The 19192-nt window shown below is 55.8% G+C and overlaps 9 protein-coding genes across 9 annotated transcripts; 2 read left to right on the top strand and 7 right to left on the bottom strand.

Annotated features, from left to right (window-relative positions):
- Window positions 1-45: 45 nt before the first annotated feature.
- Window positions 46-1250, bottom strand: L226DRAFT_511478 (NAD(P)-binding protein; the record flags this gene model as incomplete). Its single annotated transcript, XM_067678303.1, has 6 exons — window positions 46-260; window positions 358-657; window positions 707-746; window positions 807-913; window positions 1025-1120; window positions 1188-1250. 6 exons carry the CDS (start codon window positions 1248-1250, stop codon window positions 111-113), a joined length of 756 nt encoding a protein of 251 aa, XP_067533352.1. The 3' UTR covers window positions 46-110.
- A 1018-nt stretch (window positions 1251-2268) lies between these two features.
- On the bottom strand, window positions 2269-4250 carry L226DRAFT_146660 (uncharacterized protein). Its single transcript, XM_067672400.1, has 12 exons — window positions 4116-4250; window positions 3899-3964; window positions 3811-3845; window positions 3589-3753; window positions 3425-3478; window positions 3267-3364; window positions 3115-3201; window positions 2855-2999; window positions 2781-2796; window positions 2677-2725; window positions 2571-2620; window positions 2269-2502 (listed from the first exon to the last, which is right to left on the bottom strand). Exons 2-12 carry the CDS (start codon window positions 3928-3930, stop codon window positions 2322-2324), a joined length of 912 nt encoding a protein of 303 aa, XP_067533351.1. The 5' UTR covers window positions 3931-3964; window positions 4116-4250; the 3' UTR covers window positions 2269-2321.
- Window positions 4251-5036: 786 nt separating this feature from the next.
- Window positions 5037-6496, bottom strand: L226DRAFT_466524 (glycoside hydrolase; the record flags this gene model as incomplete). Its single annotated transcript, XM_067675985.1, has 7 exons — window positions 5037-5153; window positions 5208-5552; window positions 5609-5660; window positions 5720-5976; window positions 6050-6181; window positions 6243-6309; window positions 6369-6496. 7 exons carry the CDS (start codon window positions 6494-6496, stop codon window positions 5037-5039), a joined length of 1098 nt encoding a protein of 365 aa, XP_067533350.1.
- An 820-nt stretch (window positions 6497-7316) lies between these two features.
- Window positions 7317-7923, bottom strand: L226DRAFT_524519 (uncharacterized protein; the record flags this gene model as incomplete). The annotated part of the gene is made up of 4 exons (XM_067678895.1): window positions 7317-7453; window positions 7504-7588; window positions 7657-7731; window positions 7804-7923. 4 exons carry the CDS (start codon window positions 7921-7923, stop codon window positions 7317-7319), a joined length of 417 nt encoding a protein of 138 aa, XP_067533349.1.
- Window positions 7924-8383: 460 nt separating this feature from the next.
- On the top strand, window positions 8384-9935 carry L226DRAFT_614647 (NAD-P-binding protein; the record flags this gene model as incomplete). Its single annotated transcript, XM_067686671.1, has 6 exons — window positions 8384-8732; window positions 8791-9205; window positions 9261-9345; window positions 9397-9449; window positions 9501-9634; window positions 9705-9935. Coding segments are annotated over 6 exons (1213 nt in total), but the record flags the coding sequence as incomplete, so codon positions are not given.
- Window positions 9936-11160: 1225 nt separating this feature from the next.
- On the bottom strand, window positions 11161-11863 carry L226DRAFT_572883 (uncharacterized protein; the record flags this gene model as incomplete). Its single annotated transcript, XM_067684746.1, has 2 exons — window positions 11161-11741; window positions 11818-11863. 2 exons carry the CDS (start codon window positions 11861-11863, stop codon window positions 11161-11163), a joined length of 627 nt encoding a protein of 208 aa, XP_067533347.1.
- A 341-nt stretch (window positions 11864-12204) lies between these two features.
- On the bottom strand, window positions 12205-13705 carry L226DRAFT_146641 (uncharacterized protein). Its single transcript, XM_067672399.1, has 5 exons — window positions 13625-13705; window positions 13220-13559; window positions 13109-13172; window positions 12327-13057; window positions 12205-12265 (listed from the first exon to the last, which is right to left on the bottom strand). The coding sequence occupies exons 2-4, from the start codon at window positions 13344-13346 to the stop codon at window positions 12553-12555; spliced, it is 696 nt and encodes a 231-aa protein (XP_067533346.1). The 5' UTR covers window positions 13347-13559; window positions 13625-13705; the 3' UTR covers window positions 12205-12265; window positions 12327-12552.
- Window positions 13706-13816: 111 nt separating this feature from the next.
- L226DRAFT_614645 (uncharacterized protein) lies at window positions 13817-14637 on the top strand (the record flags this gene model as incomplete). Its single annotated transcript, XM_067686670.1, has 5 exons — window positions 13817-13861; window positions 13917-14001; window positions 14053-14108; window positions 14168-14308; window positions 14375-14637. 5 exons carry the CDS (start codon window positions 13817-13819, stop codon window positions 14558-14560), a joined length of 513 nt encoding a protein of 170 aa, XP_067533345.1. The 3' UTR covers window positions 14561-14637.
- Window positions 14638-16236: 1599 nt separating this feature from the next.
- On the bottom strand, window positions 16237-17347 carry L226DRAFT_572881 (uncharacterized protein; the record flags this gene model as incomplete). Its single annotated transcript, XM_067684745.1, has 2 exons — window positions 16237-16478; window positions 16534-17347. The coding sequence occupies 2 exons, from the start codon at window positions 17345-17347 to the stop codon at window positions 16237-16239; spliced, it is 1056 nt and encodes a 351-aa protein (XP_067533344.1).
- Between the last annotated feature and the right edge of the window lie 1845 nt (window positions 17348-19192).

The raw sequence follows: 19192 nt of genomic DNA, 5'->3' as shown, positions 1-19192 counted from the left end.
TCTGTGTAGTGCTCTACCGTCACTCTTTCGACATCCATTCATTCCGGTCTCTTACATTACTGCTTCTACCTTCCCTATCATCCCGTCGCTCATTGCAACCAACGTGTACACTACAAGCTCCATTCCTCGCCCGTGTAGTTCAGGAAGGCACCATTCTGCTCCAGAGTCAATGCATCGATCGTCTTCAGCTGCGCCGCGACGGACTGCTCCGGGGTCAACAGCTCCATCGGAATCCCCTTTGCATTCATGCCTTCGACGAACTGCGCCACCCCTGCACTGGCATCCGGGTTGCCTGCACAGGTCCAAGCCCAAGCCTCATCAGCCTCAAACCCCATCGGACGGAATGCGCAAGGTGACTCTGCGCGACGTACCCGACTCGCCCATGGTCTCACCCGTGTCCACAACCCCCGGAGCGAGGGACACGACGACGAACCCCTCGTCCTTGAGCTTCACTGCATACTTGGTCGCCGCCATGAGCCCCGCGGCTTTTGTGATTCCGTACGCGGCCATGTCTCCCACGCCCGCGGCGCGGATGAAGTTTAGGTCGGCCCCGGGGGTGCTGATGACGACGACCTTCTTCGTGGGTGCGGTGGAGGCGCGCAGGAGGGGAAGGAACGCGGCGATGCTGTGGATGACGCCGAGCGCGTTGATTTTGTACTAGGAGCATGTGAGGAATCAAGTGGTTTGGGGTTGGGAAGGCACGTACAGCTTCGATAAAGTCAGCGTCGAGAGCGTCCATGCTGGGGCTGGGAGTAGGAGCGTCGCGTGAGCGTGAGTAGACAGCATACGAGGCGGCGACGACGTACAACTGGTCAAAGCCGAGATATATTGTCGCGGGGTCGGTGCGGGCAGCGTTGTGAATGAGGACGTCGAGCGTGCCTCCAGTCACTTTGGCGACTTGCTTCGCGGCGCGCTGAACATGCATATGAGGTGAGACAAGTTTGACTCATCTAGGATTTGGCTATTAGATCTATCAGATACTGACCTCCACACTTGCATAGTCCGCGATGTCCGCCTCGACGACATGGACGTTCTTCAGACCCGCGGTTGCCTTGGTGAGATGGGTGGATGCGCTCGCGTTCCGGACGATAGCGAAGACGGTGGTGTCGGGTCTGGTAGCCTGTATAATGAGAATACGTAACTGGTTTAGTAGCCACATGAGGAATAGATAGTTCGGGTTTTCATACCAGCTGCCGGACATAGGCGAGTCCGATACCGCGAGATGCACCAATGACAGCGTACGAAGGCATGTTTGGAAGTGGGAGTGAGTGTGATTGTTCTGCTTAATGGAATTAGTAGACGGAAAGAAAGGTGCTTATATACCTGCTGGCTGGCCTGCGACGACCTAACCGTCAAGTGTCATCCTGATGATGCCGAATTCGCCGGCGTTAGTAAGGAGTGTCGGCTTTAAGATATGTGAGAATGCTGACAGAGCAATGACAGGCTATGCGTACGTAGAAGTAGTGTCAGGACTAGGGGGAGCAAGACCAACCGCACCACAACCCCCCTACACTACGACCCGGGATAGTTCATCTCATAGACACTGGGCAGACTGTTGCCTACCATAGGGCTTGGCCCTCGAGGGCAATACTAAACGTGGATTCCAAAAAAAAAGACCAACCGCCGCATTGAGCACCTTCGCGGAAGCGCGTCATTTCATTGGAATTACCCTGAACATAATGTTCTGCAAGAAGAGGTCATGTTATCCTCTATAGCATATTCTGAGCACACTGCGCACAGAACGTACTCGTTACTACAAGCGCCGGTGAGAAATGCATCAACCCCGACATAATCCCTAGTGCCAATGAGCATTCATGCTGACATGAACAACATCACGACATACCTGCGGGTGCCCAGGGAGACGTGGAAGTTGGCTTGCGGATTCCCTCGAGTATTAAGTGCTAAGTGCGAACTCGTTGATGGACGCTGGTTACGGCTGAATAACCACAACTGATCCCATCAGCGAGATTACATCATCCAAATGAAACAATTGTCCTGGAACTTGACATCAAAGATTCTAGCGAAAGTTTGAGTGAACTCGTACATACCGTGAAGAATTCAAGCAGCGTAAATACTTGTTTGACACGCGCTGGAGAAGAGAGAACCTATCCTGATTACAGCATCGTACACGATCCCTATCGTACAAACAACCTCATGCAGCGAACATATTATCCAGGCGTCTGCACCTCCTCTACCTCTTGCATCTCTGGCGTGACGCTCTCCTTCACCATTTCCGATTTGTACGTGCTGGCGTGACTCTCCCTTCGTCCGCGCGCAGTTTCCGGATCCCACTCGATGTTCAACGTGAAGTCGTTCTGTTGTCAGATATCGCTCGTGTGCAGAAGCCCTCCGAGCGGCGCTGCGAATGAGGACACCTGCGACGCGGGCCCGACGGAGAAGTTGGGGGCTACGAAAGAGTGCGTAGCTTCTGATTCGGAGTGGGAGTATCGCTCGGCTTCTTGGAGGGAGATGAGGAAGCGGCAGACTAGGATTGAGGCAATTCTGCGCAAGATAGATGAGAGTCAGCTGTCGGTCGCCGTACAAGCCGAAACTAAGGTGAGGTTACGCACGGGTCAATGAAGTTGATCACGTAGCTCTCCGAGCCAGTGGTGACCTTGAACTGCGAGTACGGTGTTAGCACGCTTAGAGGGAGGGAAGGCAACAGAGTCGACTCACGGAGAGCGCTGTCATTAGGATGTGAAGGATGTTCAACGTCGCCAGTACCCTGAACGACAAGATGAATACCTCGAGTCTAGCAGCATGGAGGAATCGTGGCTTACACGAAGTAGACACTTCCTGGGATCAAATCGATAATCAGTACGGTGCCAAATTGCGGAGAGGAGACATGAACGACCGTTGTGTAGCAGGATCTGATGGAACGTCGGTGCATCGATGGTCTCGGAAGCAAGCCTGCTCGACCTATAAGTGGCTCTCCATGTCACTGCGATGGCGATAAGGTCCGCGAGAGTGGATGTCGAGCGGGATACGAACGTCACTGTCTGCTTGTCAAAAATCGAACAGCATACTGGACTCCTAGCGCTCACATCTGTTCGTGCGAATAAGCGTCATGATGATGCGAAGATTATGCCACGACAAACAGTGAGGAACTCACGCGAGAGCTACCGAAGGTGACGTCGTCGAGTCGAGAGAGCAGTTGTATGGAGGGTCGATGTTGACGGGGTGGGATTGGTACTCGGTACTCTGAGAAAACAGGGTCACCTGTCATCGTTTGCGGTCTTAGAAGTCGCAATGTGCGGCGTACTCACGACATTAACAAAGATTGGTATGAGCGCTAGGCCGAATGTCAGACCCGTCAGGGCTCTGTGTTTCCCTGACAGCGCGTAGACTCGTAATGCCGAGAACACTGTGCTCGGGGGTTAGATCGAAGCTTCTTGATGTAAAGGAGACAGACGCAGGTACTTACGCGCAGGACCGAGCATAGAAAGGAGCCCGAGGACGACCTCTGTCCAGTACAAGCCTCTGCAGCTATCGATTTGTGAGTACATAGAGCCACTAGCTGGACTGCTAGCTTTTTCACCTCTGGAACCGAACCCAGTGAGCAGCATGGCTATGAATGCGATTAGAGACGTACCAGATCCGATACGCGCTGAATCGTGATAATCCCCAGAAACCACTCGAGCATGACGCAGTAGCGGTTGAAGACATAGAGCAACGACGCGCTCCTCTTCTGATTGCGCCAGATGAGGTTGATCTCGCACCCAAGCGAGATGACCCAGTCGAACGTCAAGAGCGCTACATGAGACAGTCAACTTCTGCCCTTCGATACCATACTGCCGCTGCGGAACTTACTGACTACAGCGACCCCGCAGAAGTTCGCAGCGAGCCTGCAACAAGGGTCAGTGGTGTTTCGTACAGTAGGAGCCTTGAGTGTACCCACACTGCCTCGTATGTCGCAACGAGGTCCGACATCGTATCGTTGCACTGAGTTAAGGGAGAGGAAGATCTGTGGGCAAGGTTAGTCTGAGCAGAACCACCTTGCGCGTGCAAGATATAGCAACCACGGCCAGGAACCTGATCACACCCGACCACACGCAAGTGCGGGGCTTCACATGTTCGAGACCAGAGATACAGACAAGGTTGGAGGATTCACTCACGCCTTAATTCACCGACACGACAAGTCTCTGCGACGTTGCTGAGTTCCTGCTTCCGGATCGCTCGGGAGAATCACGAGCAACGCGAGTCGCCATCATGGCGAATCTCGATTGAGCCAGCGACGAGAATTTAAAGTGGTCGAGCCATGTTGTCCATCACGGCGCATAGCCACTTCTCGTGCTCGTGAAGGGTGGGGACGCCGGAGTCGTGTGGAAAGCGTGATCTCATCATCTGCGCAGCGTCGTTGCCTCCAGCACAGCGAGCTCTGTCAATATGGCCTTGAGGAACTGAGATGGGCGGCATTGCATGTCTCTCCGGTCGCCTCCCTTCCGGGTGGGCCCAGGACTGGAAGCTTCAGAGATACGGACTGAAGCTTGTGGACCCCGTATAGTGCCTGTTATCTGTACATACATAGCACGTCGGTTTAGGGATGCAACATTCATCAGATCTTGAGATGATACGATACTTACTTCTGAGAGCCTTCGTGCTGCCGAACACAATTTCAATTTCCGTGTGAGTTTTCCAGCTCAGAGAGTCAGTCGAGTTAATGGCGGGACGCACCTTGCGAGGACATGATTGTGGTTCACTGCGAGGGCAGAATTGCCGGTCGTGGCGCCTGCAGTGGCTGTACTTCCACGTGGCTCGCACGTGATTGTATTGATCCCTTCCCGTTCACCTCAGGTAGGTCTCTCCCGACTTCTAGGTATTGATCATCAAGAAATCTGGTAAGTAAGGAGAAGATGAGTTGAAGACTGTTGAAGATTGAAGTTACCAAGGACGGAATGCAGTGCGCTTCCTTGTGTCATAACCACATCCTGTACACCTTCCGTCGGTTCGAATCCCGCACTCATCACTGACTTTTCTTTTGTACATTCCAATTCGAATCTCATTCACTGGGTGACGGATACAGTTGCATTGTCGGTTTACAAGAGGTACGCGGAGAAGTCGAACGCGCCGGTGGTCGAGTACGCAGCCTTGGCGGCAGTCTGGAGGGTGCTCCAAGACGCGTCGCCAATTCCGATCTCGTAGTCGCTCCCCTCCTATTATCAACCACAATTAGCTCCATCCCAATTCTCATCCATCGTAACACTCACATGGGGATCGTTGTTCGGCAGCACCTGCCAATAGAGCCACGACAGGCCCGCAGCATTGATCTGCGCAGCCCACGTCTTGATATTACTGTTGCGCGTGCTAGTGCTGAGCACGCTCCCCTGCGGGCAGTTGTTGTTCTCCGTGGAGAAGTAGCACGCGCCCCACTCCTCCATGATCATCTTCTTGCCCGCGTTCTTGGCCTCGGTGACGTACGTCTGCAGGTTCGCCGTCGCGAAGTCCCCGACGCCGTACGCGTGCAGCGAGATCACGTCGAGCGCGGCGCAGCTCAGCCAGGGGGACTGCACGGACTCGGAGACCCAGGACTCGCCCCCGGTGAGGACGAGGATCTGGCGAGCGTCGTGAGTGCTTGTCTCTTTCAAGAGTCGTGTTATGAGGTGCTCACGCCGCTGTTGGAGCCGAGGGTGTTCTTGATAGTAGTAGCGCGGTCGCACTGCCTGCGAACCTCATAATCAGCAACCTTTCCCCCGGAAAACAGGACCTCAGTGCAACCTACCACGCCGTGTGCGCCTGGATGTACGCCTCGCCTTTGCCGATCATGGCCTCGTTCTCGGCCTCGAAGCCAAAGATGTACTCGCTGAGCTGCTTCCACGGCTTCCCGAGCGTCTTGTGCTCGTGGTTGAGGATGTACTGGAGCCGCTTGTCGAACGCCTGCTGCGGCGCGCTTTGCTCGTAGAAGTAGCCTGTGCCGTATTGTTTCCCGTATACGTCCCCCGCTGCGAGCGCGTTGAAGCTGTGCATCGTGATGAGGAGCTGTAAGGCATAAATTTTATACGGGTGGTCAGCAGTCGAGTCAGGTATTGTGAAGAAGGTCCTTCGGACGCACCTTGATGCCGTAGTTGTGCGCGTCGACCATGAAGTCGTCGAGCAGGTTCAGCACGGTCGGGTCGTAGCAGGACGCATCGCCGTTGCAGATCTTGCTCGGCTCGACGTCCGGGAAAGGCGTGACCTGGGTTCCCTGATACGCAGATGTCAGCTCGGTACGACTTCGAGTTGCGGGCATGGATTCCTCCACTGACCTTCTGGTTTCCAGACTGTGCGCCAATCCAAACACAAAGAACCTTCATGTTCGCGCTCTGAAGGCCCCTGCATAACAGACAATGTGAGCGGGGAGAATCGTGCACATATCAGAGGATCGGACGTACTTGAGTAGCGTCGTGCGCGCGGTGGCGTTGATGCCGGCCGCATAGTAGAGGTTTGAGCCCGCAAAGTTCGACGCAGCAGCGACGACGGCGGGAGCGACGAGCGAAGCAAGTATGGCTGAGAAACGCATAGCGCTCTTGACTCTTGAGCTTGTGGATAGGACTAGTAGTAGGAAAGACGAATCGGATGTGGGTCCTGCGAACTGCAGTGAAGAACAGCAGCCGTCTTCGCGGTGGGCTTTTATACGGTCCATCCTGTGTGCATGTGACGTCTCAGCAGACGAGCAGACGGAGCAAGAAGCCTATACAGAGACTAAAGAAGCGTACCAGCGCATGGAGGGATCCACATGGCGCGCATGGACTGCGAGCTAGGTCCGTCGAGTGCGGCGGAGGAGACCGGGCGCGAAATGCAAAACCACACTCGAAGGCGCCGAGGAGACGGGCCCAACGAGCACACTTGATGCGGTGCTTCTATCCACGGACGCGCCGCAATGCGGACCATATGTACACCGGACGAAGGGTCACGGCCGTGGCATACATCGCGTAGCGTCAAAGCTGTGGGCGCGTGGTTGATGGACTCGGTCCGAGCGCCCTCGTAAGCTGGGGCGGGTCATTTAATCAGAGTTGCGCGAACCGACTCCAATTATACAGCATTCATGTATACGAAATGTGGTATTCCTGCATGCAACTTGACAGCGACTTTCCTTGGTCCCTCTGGGTGAAGGGGGTCGAAGGGCGAGAGACCTCAGGTGACGATCATCGACGGTTTGTCTGACCAGCGGTGAGTTTTATGGCAGATGGGAGCATCGACCTAGATGAAACGCATATCTGTGATGAACTGCGAATCACGCCCTAGATGAGGCTAACCCTGGCTAGGTTATACGTACGCAGAGGTGGAACGCGAGAAGACGCCGAGCGAGGCCCGTTGGAGCAGGAGGCCTCTATCACCGATTACAGTGCTTGTGTCCGCCGCTCGATGTCAACTTGAACCTTGCTGCATGTGTTCTGGTCGTCTTCAATGTTGGCCGATACCGCCGCCGCTGTCAATGAGCCCAGGCCCGCGTCTGTTCCACATACGATACTCGTATCTGACACAGATGTCATGTATAACACACGCCAGGGCCCCGCGAGGCTTTACTTGCACAAGTCCAATTGCCAGCAAGAGCGAGCTCGACCGCATCTCGACTTAGCGTGAGGACGGCGAAGACTTGCGCAGTAGTAATCTGCTGTCATCCGTGGCTTCATCAGTATTTACGCAATTTATCGATAAAACAGAATCATAATGACATACCGTTCGTTTCAGTGGTGCGAGAACCGCACCATGACGGGCTCGAGACCGTCGGGATTCGGGACTTGGAGTAATGTCCTACGCTACTGCTGCAAAGCCGATTTGCAATTATGATGCAGTGGAGCGGTGGGGCGGCGAACCTGTACGTACCATCATTGCACGGCGGGCAACATAATTACCGGTGTAGATGCTAACGAGAGATATCTGGGAAGAGGTGCAAATATGTTCGGTCAGAAAGATGCAGACGGCGACGGAGATAGGGTCGAACATACGAGTCTAACAGCCTCACACCATGGCTTCGGCTTCATATAAGAGAACTTACTTCAATTTATAAGAAATATACGCAAGAGGGCCTGTCACAGTTCGTATAAGGTCTGTCGAAGGAGGATGCGGTAAGAGGTTGTAAGCGCGCGTAGCCCCCGGTCTGGGCCAGTCACCCGCGCGTTGAGTCACAGCGTGACCAAATATCAGGTGACCGTGTGTGAGGAAATGGGAGCGCCGGGCTGGATATGCTCCTCTCGACGGCGATGACGACGTCGACGTCGAGGATGACCCGCCCCCCACGCCAACTTCTCCCATCCACCCAGCGTCGGCCATGGCGTCATCGCCCCGAATAACCTCCCATATATAAAGGCTCCCGCCCTCCTCCCGCCCTCCCCTCGTCTCTCCCCCACGTTGCTCCCTTTGACTCTCGCATCTCCCGTTCTCGACATCAGCACTCAGTTGTAATCATGCCTCCCAAGCGCAGCGCGAGCGACGCCAACGGCAGCGGCAAGAAGGCCAACGGCGGCGGCAAGTCTAGCGGTAAGGGCGCTGCGGAGAAGTCCTCGCGTAGGATCCTCGTCACCGCCGGCGAAGGCCAGACCGGCCGCCTCATCATTGACCTCCTCGCCACCGACGACGATTACACCAGCAAGTACGACGAGCTCACCGCCCTCGTTTTCTCCGAAGAGGCCAAGTCCGTCCTCGAAGAGTACGATTCTGTTAAGGTCATCATCTTTGACCCTAAAGACGACGAGATGCTCGTCAAGTCTATGGAGCTCGTGGATACGTGTCTACTGATCCCTCCCGCACGGAAGGCGCGTCCTTTTTTATGCATACATGCGCGCATACATTGACTATATGCGCCGTCACCAGGACAAGGCGAAGATTACTCGACAACTCATTGACGCAGCGAAGAAGGCGAAGACCGTCCAGAATCTCGTCTTCCTCTCCAGCGTCGGCGCCGACTACGCCGAGCGCGACAAGCAGCCCCGCCTCCGCGAGTTCATCGACCTCGAGGTGCTTGCCATGCAGCCCAAGGGTGATCCCTCTACCGGCGACACCGGTCACTCCCCGTGCATCATCCGCGCCGGCTTCTACGCCGAGAACCTGCTCCTCTACACCAAGCAGGCTCAGGGCGAGGGCAAGCTACCGATTCCCATTGGCGAGAACCACAAGTTCGCGCCGGTTGCGCTCGGGGACGTCGCTCAGGTTGCTGCACACGTTATCACGTCCGAAGGCCCGCACGGACTGGCAGACGACGTTCGCAGCCAGATACTCGTCGTAACGGGTATGTCCATGCGTATATATGGCGATGCAAACACATGTACTGACGTGTAAGTCAGGCCCGCAACTCGTCGCAGGTCCCGAGCTCGCGCAAGCTGCTTCACAAGCACTAGGCACTAAGATGGAGTTCGAAGCCATTGATGAGTGCGTTTGGCTCCATACTCTCCTGAGACACTAGTTGATGTTCTCTCCTAGAGCTACCGCGAAGAAGATACTCAATTCACCGCAGGGTGCAGAGGTCGACGAAGGTCGGTAATCCCGCTAGGCTCGCATACAGTTATCTGATGTGCTTCTCACAGCTGAACGCGAGTACCTGCTCGAGTACTACTCGCTCGTACGCGAGGGCAAGACAAACTACACCGCCACGACATCTATGCTAGCGTACTTTGGCACCCGAGGGCAGGAGCCCACGGAGTTCTTCGCGACCTACTCGGTACGTCTCTCTCTACCTCGTCGGTGTATGCTCGATGCGAATTGAAACTTGACTCGCTCTCTATCAACAGGAGGAGTTCAAGCCCAAGAAGCGCCGGACCGCTGCTCACGCGAAGGCTAGTGTCCCGACGCGCACCAGTAACCGGAACAAGGGAAAGGCGACATCGGTCACTGTCGAGGACGTGGACGAGGACGAGAGCATGGGCGACGCTGGCGCTTTGCGCAAGACGGTCACCAAGGACCTTTGACGAGCTGCGGGTGGAGATGCGCTCGGCTTCCCGAACCAAAACGAAAACCGCTACGAATTTTGCCAGTCGTACGGCCGGGGGCTGTACGCACGCATGAGTAAGAGTCGCTGTTGTCTGTGCTCTTTGCATATCTTACTTTCGTACGTCGCTGTATTGTTGTATTACTAGGACTTGTTCCTTCTTGTATGACTAACTGCTGCCTCCGCTGTATATTATCGTCTAACTGTATCTTAGTGCTGCCACTGTTTTCTGTTCAGCTCGACTGCCGTGACCTGTCTAGCGCATACCACCTCAACTCGGAAATGTGTTTGCTGCGGATAGCAGGGCGGCTGTGCCGGAGGTTATAAGGTAGGGTTATGTGCTCGCTTAGGCAGGCGGCGCGAATGACGGTGGTGAAGTGGTTAGCGCGTCCGCTACTTCTTGGTTTCCGTACGTATGCTCAGAAAGGATGCGACACAATTCGTGTCTTGTACTAGCTCAGGAAATTCAAGCTTCATGTGATCTCGACCTCACACGAGAGTAGCGATGCCCGACACGTACATATATTGGCAACAGCTCGGAACAACTCAACTCGTACGAGTACAGTACGCGTGACCCGGATGACGTACTTATGATGGGCAATGTGGAGACGAAACACGAGCAGTGTATAAGGGTATGAACAGAAGTAGAATGTGGAGGGTACTATGGCAATAAGATACTGTCCTTCAGACAGGTTCGTCGTTCAGACATGCAAGAGCGTGAGGGGACTATTGATACAGGGGGATGATGATGATGATGGGATGCGAGAGTGACGAGTATAACACGAATGCGTATGTAAGAACGAGCAGAGCAGCCTTCAGCTGCGGAGTGAGTGCGATAGCGAGGTGTGATCATGATGGGCGACGACTGGGTAGAAGAAGCAGAACAAAATAACTGGTAGCATGGTCGCGAGTGTGAAAAGACTCGAAATAATGTAAGTCCAATGTGGGAGAGATAATCGAGGGATGAGGGTGAGATGGAGACTGGTACAGTAGCGATGATAGTAGTGTACAACGCGAAAGAGACGTGATCATGATGGGGATATGCGTTCGTCTGGGAGACAGGGTAGAGTGCACCGAGGAGCGCCGATGTTGAAGCATGGTGGTGACGCGGGATGAGAAGGGGAAGGGATGACATGTTCATGAGAGTGTCGAGTCTGTGCGTACAGGTCAGCGCCGTCAGCAACCACCACCCACGAAGCACAGAGCCGACTCGGAGCGCACCTGAAACCACGACGCCGCACGCGTCGCATCAACCCATCTCACTCCGAATCTGAACTCGCATCGAGCACCTCCAGCTCCTCGAGGTTCTTCTGATGCTTCTTCGTCCCCTCGTGTCGTTTCAGGGAATCCAGCCGGGAGAGGCCCTCGTCGCACACAACACATATATATTCCCACATCAAGTGTGTCTCGAAATGTTTGAGGAGTTTCGCCCAGGTGTTGAATGTCTTCGTGCACTCTTCGCCTGTCTCCTTGTCACTCCGGGCCTTGCAGACGTACTCGGCCCCCTCGTAGTGCTCCCAGTGCGTGCTCAGATGCGCCCGTGCGCCTGTCACGTCCTTTGCCGAGAGAATCCTCCTGCAGATCTCCCATTCGCCCTCGACAAGGTGTGGGATGGTGCACATGTGCAGGGATTTTAAGACGTTCTTTGAATGCCGGTAGAGGCTTATTTCTTGAGGCGACCGTCGACGGCGGCGCGCTCTCGGTGCGGCAGCAGGAGCTGGAAGTGGGGGCAGGGCGGCGGCGGCGGCGGCGAAGCCTTGCGTGTCGGCGGGGGGCGAGGGGGAGCGCGACTCTTCGGTAGAGGTGGGTGACTGACGGCGAGGAGGGATGCTGTATGGGGCTGAAGAGGTACGACCGATGGTGTTAGAGGACTGCTAGACGCAGACGAGGTCAGAGAGAAACGAGAAATGACGTACCTGCCCGAGCAAGGGCAACCTTGCGGTTCCGCTGCGGACGGTCCATAGCGAGTAGGGATGCGGGTATAAGAAGGCGGGGGTATGTGAGGGGGGCCGCGAACTACGGTAGGCAGGAGGAAGGGGGCGGGAGAGGAGAGAAGGGAGGGATGGGATGCGGGGTAGTGGTGGTGGTGGTGGTGGTGGTGGTGGGATGGATGGAGAGTCCGAGCCGCGCGCGGTGGCCTAAAATGGGGTCCGGAATACGAACCAAGCAAAGCGGCGCAAACAAACGCGACGCGCTACACACCGCGTCCGTGACGTGACACAGACAAAGGATCGATTGTCATCACGCACCGCGTTTCGGGTCCAGCCTCTTCTGCGTCTGCGGGCCGCCTCCCTTGGATCTTCCTCCTCCGCTGACGGTTTCTTGGCAACGTTGTCTCTTCTTTACTCTCCTCACTTCTAAATCCTGTCACAATACTCTTCAGTCTCGCGCCTTCCTGAGAAAAGACTGGCAGCAAAGCTCTCACTTTCGACAATCGGGCACCCAGAGCGCCGATGATCGCGCATTGCACTCGCTTTGCCCTCGGGCCACCTGCAAAGCAGTCCACGCCACGGCCGCCAGTCACAATGCATACGCGCACCTTTCACAACAACCACGACCCGAGGAGGATATACCCCGTGCGACGGGTAAGGATGCGAGCGCACTCATGCATAGTGGGCTTGGCCCGTGTCCGCGAAGGTACGTCCAGTTCGTCATTTCGCACATCCTCTCCTTTCTTTCGAGTGCGGTTGCGTTGTTTTGGGGCGTGTTCCGTCGTAGGACCCTGGCGGCCGACTGCGGGTGCTTCGAAATGAGATCCGGTGGACCGGAAGCTCAGCTGCACGGTGCTCGCAGTCGGCCCCTTGGTTGTGCGATTTCAGGTCCTGCAGCGGCCCTTCCCTGTCGAAACTTCGTGAGAGGTGCGGACTTGGTGTAGACTGCGTGTGTACTTCTGTGAAGCGAATGGATTGTCCCTGGTATGCGTTGTTCCTTACATTTCGGGGCACGATCTCAGGGTCGACGGTCGTCCGCATGAACAAGGCTTGACGACGCCTAGAGCCTGAAGGTTGTCCGGCTGACAGGATTGCTCCTGTCGTGTGTAGAACGCGAAGATTAGACCTCAGGGCGCGCGCAGCGAGGACGTCGGCATTCCATGAGGATAATGTCTTCTGCTCCGAGTCCGCAAGTACCTGCCAGCCGCCTGACAGAAGCGATTGACTCATTCTATATCAGTGGCTTGAGCGTGCAGGCTAGCAACGCGCAACGTACTAGTATATCATGTGGACATTTTGCCTCCGAGTCTGCGACGAGCCGCCTCTCTGCTGGGTCATGCCTGGTGTCTTCGTGCGTAGGCCGTAGATCTCATGCCAGCCAGCGTACCTTCGACATACCCCATCGCCCTCTCTGCATTTTTATAGTCTTGCGCATTGCGCAGCAGTGTCCGTAGACATTTCCAATGACAAATTGTTTCATGCAATTCACGTACCGTTTGCCACGTCACTCTCATGCATTCGGACCCTCGGACGAACGCTCCGCGCGCATAGCACTCTCTGTAGCGTTGTCGCGTAGTAATTCTCACGATATCAATCCATGCCGATGCAAAGTCGTGGTCTGTGTGGTACCTCGCGGGTTGCCAGTCAAGCTGTTTTGTTGCTGCGGCGCATGAGTCACCATGCTCAGTGTCCGCACTTCGAGCGGGTAATGCGCGTTCGGCCTGTACCTGCAATAATCGAGGTATCAGACAGTATGTTCAATCACCACGACGCGCATCTTGGTTATACTGACCCTTGGAGTCTCTACGCTAGGCCGTCGTTATCGGATAGCGAGGGGCGGCTGTCGTGACTGTTGTGGCTGTGAAGAAGTTCCATAGACGCGCGGAGGAGTTCGATTCCGCGTGTAGTTCGAGTCTTCGACTTCGACTCCCCGTATGTGCTGCATCTTGGCCCAAGCGTTTCAGCTGCACACATGAAGGCCTGCATGGACTGGCAGACGACTTTCACAGCCAGATACTCGTCGTCACGGGTACGTCGATGCGCATACATGACGATGTCGACTCACATACTGACTTGGACGTCAGGCCCACAGCTCGTCGCAGGTCCCGAGCTCGCGCAGGCGGCCTCACAAGCACTGGGAACTAAGATGGAGTTCTAAGCCATCGATGAGTACGTCTGGCTCGATACTCTGCTGAGACACTGGTTGATGTTCTCCCCCAGAGCTACCGCGAAGAAAATACTCAACTCACCCCCCTAGGGTGCAGAGGTCGAAGAAGGTCTGTGACTCGGCTATGCCGCTATGATCGCATACAGCCGTATGACGTCCTTTTCACAGCTGAACGCGAGTATCTGCTCGAGTACTACTCGCTCGTACGCGCGTCGCGAGGGCAATACGAATTACACCGCCACGACATCTATGCTGGCTTACTTTGGCACCCGCGGGCAGGAGCCCACGGAGTTCTTCGCGACCTACTCGGTAAGTCTCTATTCTCGTCGGTGTATGCTCGATCCAAACCCATTCTGACTCGCTCTCGACCGACAGGAGGAGTTCAAGCCCAAGAAGCGCCGCACTGGTCACGCGAAGGCTGCCGCCCCGACGCGCACGAGTAACCGGAACGAGGGAAAAGCGACCTCCGTCACTGTCGAGGACGTGGACGAGGACGAGAGCATGGACGACGCTGGCGCTCCCCCGGAGAAAGGCCGCAAGACGGTCACCAAGGGCCTCTGACCAGCCGCGTGCGGAGATGGGCTCTGGGGCCCCAACCAAAACGAACCCGGCCACGAATTGGGCATGGCTGCACGCGCACATGGTAAGAGTCGCTTCTCACTCTGCTTACTGTATTTCTTGCTTTCGTACGTCGCTGTGTTGCTGTATACGTAGGGTTTATGCCTTCTTGTATTACTAACTTCCTCATTGTATATTATCGCTTAGATGTATCTTGCTACCAGTAGTGTGTTCTGCTGAGTACACTTCCATGGCCTGCCTAGTCCGTACCATCTCGACTCGGAAATGTGCCTGCTGCGGGCAGCAGCGGCTGTGCCTGAGGTTATAAGATAGGGTTATGTGCTCGCTTAGGCAGGCGGCGCTCGGAAGGACGGTGGTGAGGTGGTTAGCGCGTCCGCTACTTCTTGGTTTACGTGCGTATGCTCAGAGAGAATGTAACTCAATTCGTGTCCTGTACTACCTCAGGAAGTTTAAGCTTCCCTCAATCTCGACCTCGCATGAGAGTAGCGAGGCCGGGCACATGCATATATTGGCGATCAACGGGGACGATTACGAGTACAGTACGCGTGACCTGGATGATGTACGGCGGGCGACGCGAAGTGAAGATAGAGCACGAGCAGTGTGTATAAGGGTATGAACAGAAGTAGAATGTGGAGGGTACTAGTAGGGAAGTGGGATACTGTCCTTCAGACAGGTTCGCTGTTCAGACGTGCGAGAGCGTGACTCGGAGGGAACTATTGCTACAGGGGGGATCGTGATGGGATGCGAGATTGACGAGTACAACACGAATGCATATGTAAGAACGAGCAGAGCAGCCTTCAGCTGTGGAGTGAGTGCGACAGCGAGGTGTAATCATGATGGGCGACGACTGGGTAGAAGAAGCAGAACAATAACTGGTAACGTGGTCGCGAGTGTGGAAATACTCGGTATCATTTAAGTTCAATGTGGGAGAGATAACGGAGGTATGAGGGTTGGGACGGAGACTGGTAGAGCAACGGGACAGCTGTGAGCTGTTACGGCCGCGCGTAGAGTAAGCAGCCTAGTAGGAGTATGCGAGAACGACAACAGAGATCGAGATGATAGTAGTGTACAACACGGAAGGGACGTGATCATGATAGGAATCGCAGGGACAGGAGATAGATGAAGAGAGGTGCAGTAGCTTTGAGAGTAGTGCACGGTAAGGGAGAGTGGTCGCGGCGGCAGACTGGACGCGTGGTGGGAGCGAGCATGTGGTATGGTGTGCGTGAGATCCAACCTCGTCGCCCTACTCGTCTGCTCGTGCCGTCGTCGACCGTCCGAACTCAAGGATAGAGAGGTTGGGCAGGGCCTGAAAGGCGCGGACGCGGAGGTCGAGCCTGGGTGGGCTTGTTCGCTCCGCGATTCTCCTTGAGTCCGGCTCAGGTCGGACGTCGGGTGTGGCGGGTGGGTAGAAGCAAATGCGCTAGGACGAGCAGGAGCGAGACCGAGCGAGCGACTTGGAGGAGGAAGAGAAAACTTCGCTGGAGAGAAGCGCTCGCGCGGATGCTCGGTTGGACGCGCGGTGCCGGCCTCTCTGGCTCGGCCGGCCCCTGCTAGGAAACGAGGAAGACTGACAAAGCCCAAGCATCAGCACTATAGTACGTTGAATGAGTTCTTCGTCCGTACCTGAGTATGTGGCCGTTCGACGTGCTGCTTCTCGATCAGTCCGACTCCCAGTCGTCGTCCCCGTCAGCATCATACTCATCCGAGGAGTCTGAAGCAGGGAAATTTCCAGGCTCGTGTTCGGGCTCGACATCCTCGTGTGAGTTCGCCACTGTCTCCCGTTGCACGTCCATGGGCAAGGCGGGAGGCTCCTCGGGAGCCGCGTGAGCAACCTGTGCTTGCTGCTCTGCGCGCCGCCTCGCGTCCTTGCGCTGTTCGATCCACGCTCGGATTTGTTCGACTGCGAGGAAACATGTCAGTCTGGTTGTTCAACATGGGAAGCATCAAACACGCACGCGTCATGTGACCTTCCCTGCCAGCATGCACATGCCAGTGCCGGCATACAAGGGTGTCCCACCGTTTGTACACCTTCCCGCACCTCACATCCGGGCATTGATAGTTCCAGTGGAGGTGCTCTCTCGCCATGTGACGGATCTGTTCCTCGGGGATCTTCAGCTTTTTCTCGCTGCAGCCTTTGCGTCTGCACTTGTACTTTGTGGTCTTGCAAGGATAATGCTTCCGCACGTGTTCCTTGAAAACTTTCCCCCGAGCATCGACCGGGAACTTGTCGGTGCAGTCATCGATTCCGCAGACATCAGAGCCTTTCGCACCCGGCTCGATTATCCGCAACTCCCGCATGTCATCTTGTGTGAAGTCGCCTCCGTTCTCGGAGTCGGAGGTGGGCTGAGGTGGTGCAGGGACAGAAGCGTCCCGGTGGCTCGCGGCATTGGCTTGACCTCTCTTCCGGCCAGTGCGCCTTTTGGACGAGGTAACCGCGTTGGTGGACATAGGAGCTAGTATTTCGGATGTAGAGGGGAGGGTAGGGATGGGGGCAGGGACCGAGACCGAGACGAGTGCGGGGACGGGGACGGGGGCGGGGGCGGGAGGGTGTACGATGAGGCGTACACGGGGAAGTTTCTTGGGGGGGCGTTTCTCCGGTGCGTCAGATTCAGCTGAAGAGCTCGGCGAGGTCCTCGCTCGCTTGCGACCGGTATCCACCTGTGGTTGGGGCTGTGAGGGGCCCTCGGTGTCAGACTCCTCCGTGGAGCTTCCCGGGCTCCTCTCCCGGACAGGATCCTCGACGAAGTAGAAGTCGGACATGCAGAACATCGTGGAGAGACTAAGAACTGAAAAAGAAGAGGCAAGGAAGAGACTCGGTCGGCGGTAAGAGAATTGTGAGGGGGAAGAGAAGTGGAAGCGGAATTGGAGGTGATGGAAGATGAGAGAGAGAGGAATCCGGGGCGAGCCCGAATATCAACCAAGGGCCAGCCACCGGGACCAAAGCCGGGCAAATAACGCGCCCGCGTCGACGCGTCGACGTGTTGCTTTCCTTTGTCATGGGACAATAGCGCACACGCGCGCACGGACCCCAACCACCGGCTCGTCTACATCAGTTCTGTACCACCACCCACGCTCGCCCCGACACATGGCTGCACAACCTGGCAAGCTTCCCTTCGAGTGACCGCTGAAGAGCAGAACGATCCGGTTCAGCGTCGACATTCAAAACGCAACGGTGAGACCGCTTACCTCCACCAGTCCTCGGGGCCTACTTCCGAATCGCCGTCGAGTTGCACAAGTCCCGCACGAGTCGGTGGCCGCGGATGGTAGTGACGCTTTCATGGTGGTGGAAAATGTGCAACGGTACGTCCGACAACCTGCGCTCTCCGGGTCTCTTCCCCTGTTGTTCGGTCATGCATATGCAAAGCGTCGCCTGTTCCGAGAATATGTCCAAGTCGACGACCGGTGCTTGATGTCCCGAGGTCGCGATGCCTATTGCGAACACTAGGGCTGTCTGTAGTTCTTTCCTGTAGTCATAGAGCCCTATCCTATATCGCTATCCCTCAGCATCCATATGGTAGAATCGCTTCATGCGCATATCTGTGCTGTCGAAGGAGGTCTAGATGGGGTACACCGCACCTGCCAACTTGGATGGATGAGAAGTTTCCAGTCCTACACAGGGGCGCAATGGGTCAGATATACTTGAAACCTCGTATCAATGCAGAGGCAGCTCACAGTTCCGAGCTGACGAAAGACGATTGTAAGTATTGAGGCCGTCCGGTCGACCTGAGTTCTCCCTCGGGAGCTCCGTCGACCGGATGGGTGTTTGAAGACCAGATGTTATTCCACCATTCTCAAATCTGTCCCAGCATCCACTACACCTGTATATTGGACGGCCTCTGCAGACGGCACCGTGACTCTGCCAGGAAAATGCTTGTTCGTCGCGCCGACGCTTGGCCAACGCATCACGGCTCGCGCCAACTCCAGGACGCCGATGAGCCACGCGCAGATATCGCAACCATCCACATGAATTCCAAAAAGAATGGTCGTACGGCATACACGAACTAGCATACTGACCTGCGGAGCCAAACGCTCGATGAGCTGGCGCGTCTAGGCGCTATTTGTGGTATATCCTGCTAGTCATGTATCATTGAATGAGCGTCGCGAGTCATTTCAGCATATAACGCAGACTCAACGACCTTATTTTGAGCGTCGAGGGTCGACATGAGACCGAAATCCGAGGAGGGACGATATGGCTCGGACGAAAATGGTAACTTTGTGGCTACGGCTACGCAACTTCATAGACGCTATCAGGTGACCCGTGCCGCCGTGCGAGGACTTGGAAGCGCCGGACGCACCTCCATTGCTAGAAGAAACTTTGACGAAGGTGCATGTACCTCACGTCGAACCATGATCAAGCGTTCATGAACTAACTTTGAGCTCAGGCACCGACTTTGTCCCCACCGCGATCTCGCCGGACGAGCAGCTCATCGGATTCACCACAGCCGATGGCCGACCTTCACTATCAATCCCCCAGCCAACCGCCAGCAGGACGTCGCCACTCTCTTGTAGTTCTATCCCGACAACGCTGCGCTCGGGTCTCCGTACGGTACTGGCAGCGAGATATTGGGCTTCACCGGCCAGTACAGGCGTGCGTCTGCCCTCCTCGGAGACGCG

Source organism: Lentinus tigrinus (assembly GCF_003813185.1).
Source record: "Lentinus tigrinus ALCF2SS1-7 unplaced genomic scaffold L226scaffold_21, whole genome shotgun sequence".
NCBI lineage: Eukaryota > Fungi > Basidiomycota > Agaricomycetes > Polyporales > Polyporaceae > Lentinus > Lentinus tigrinus.
This window is presented reverse-complemented; position numbering and strand designations above follow the sequence as displayed.

Bases quoted from the DNA above. Each gene is read 5' to 3' on its own strand.
- L226DRAFT_146660 (XM_067672400.1), bottom strand. From the start codon at position 3,930: ATGTCGGACCTCGTTGCGACATACGAGGCAGT. The intron at 3,754-3,810 runs GTAAGTTCCGCA...TGTCTCATGTAG, and splicing joins CTGCGGGGTCGCTGTAGTCA to CGCTCTTGACGTTCGACTGG. The intron at 2,503-2,570 runs GTGCGTAACCTC...TATCTTGCGCAG, and splicing joins GTGATCAACTTCATTGACCC to AATTGCCTCAATCCTAGTCT.
- L226DRAFT_146641 (XM_067672399.1), bottom strand. From the start codon at position 13,346: ATGAGAGTGACGTGGCAAACGGTACGTGAATTGCATGAAACAATTTGT. The intron at 13,173-13,219 runs GTACGCTGGCTG...CGAAGACACCAG, and splicing joins GGCGATGGGGTATGTCGAAG to GCATGACCCAGCAGAGAGGC. The intron at 13,058-13,108 runs GTACGTTGCGCG...ATATAGAATGAG, and splicing joins AATGTCCACATGATATACTA to TCAATCGCTTCTGTCAGGCG.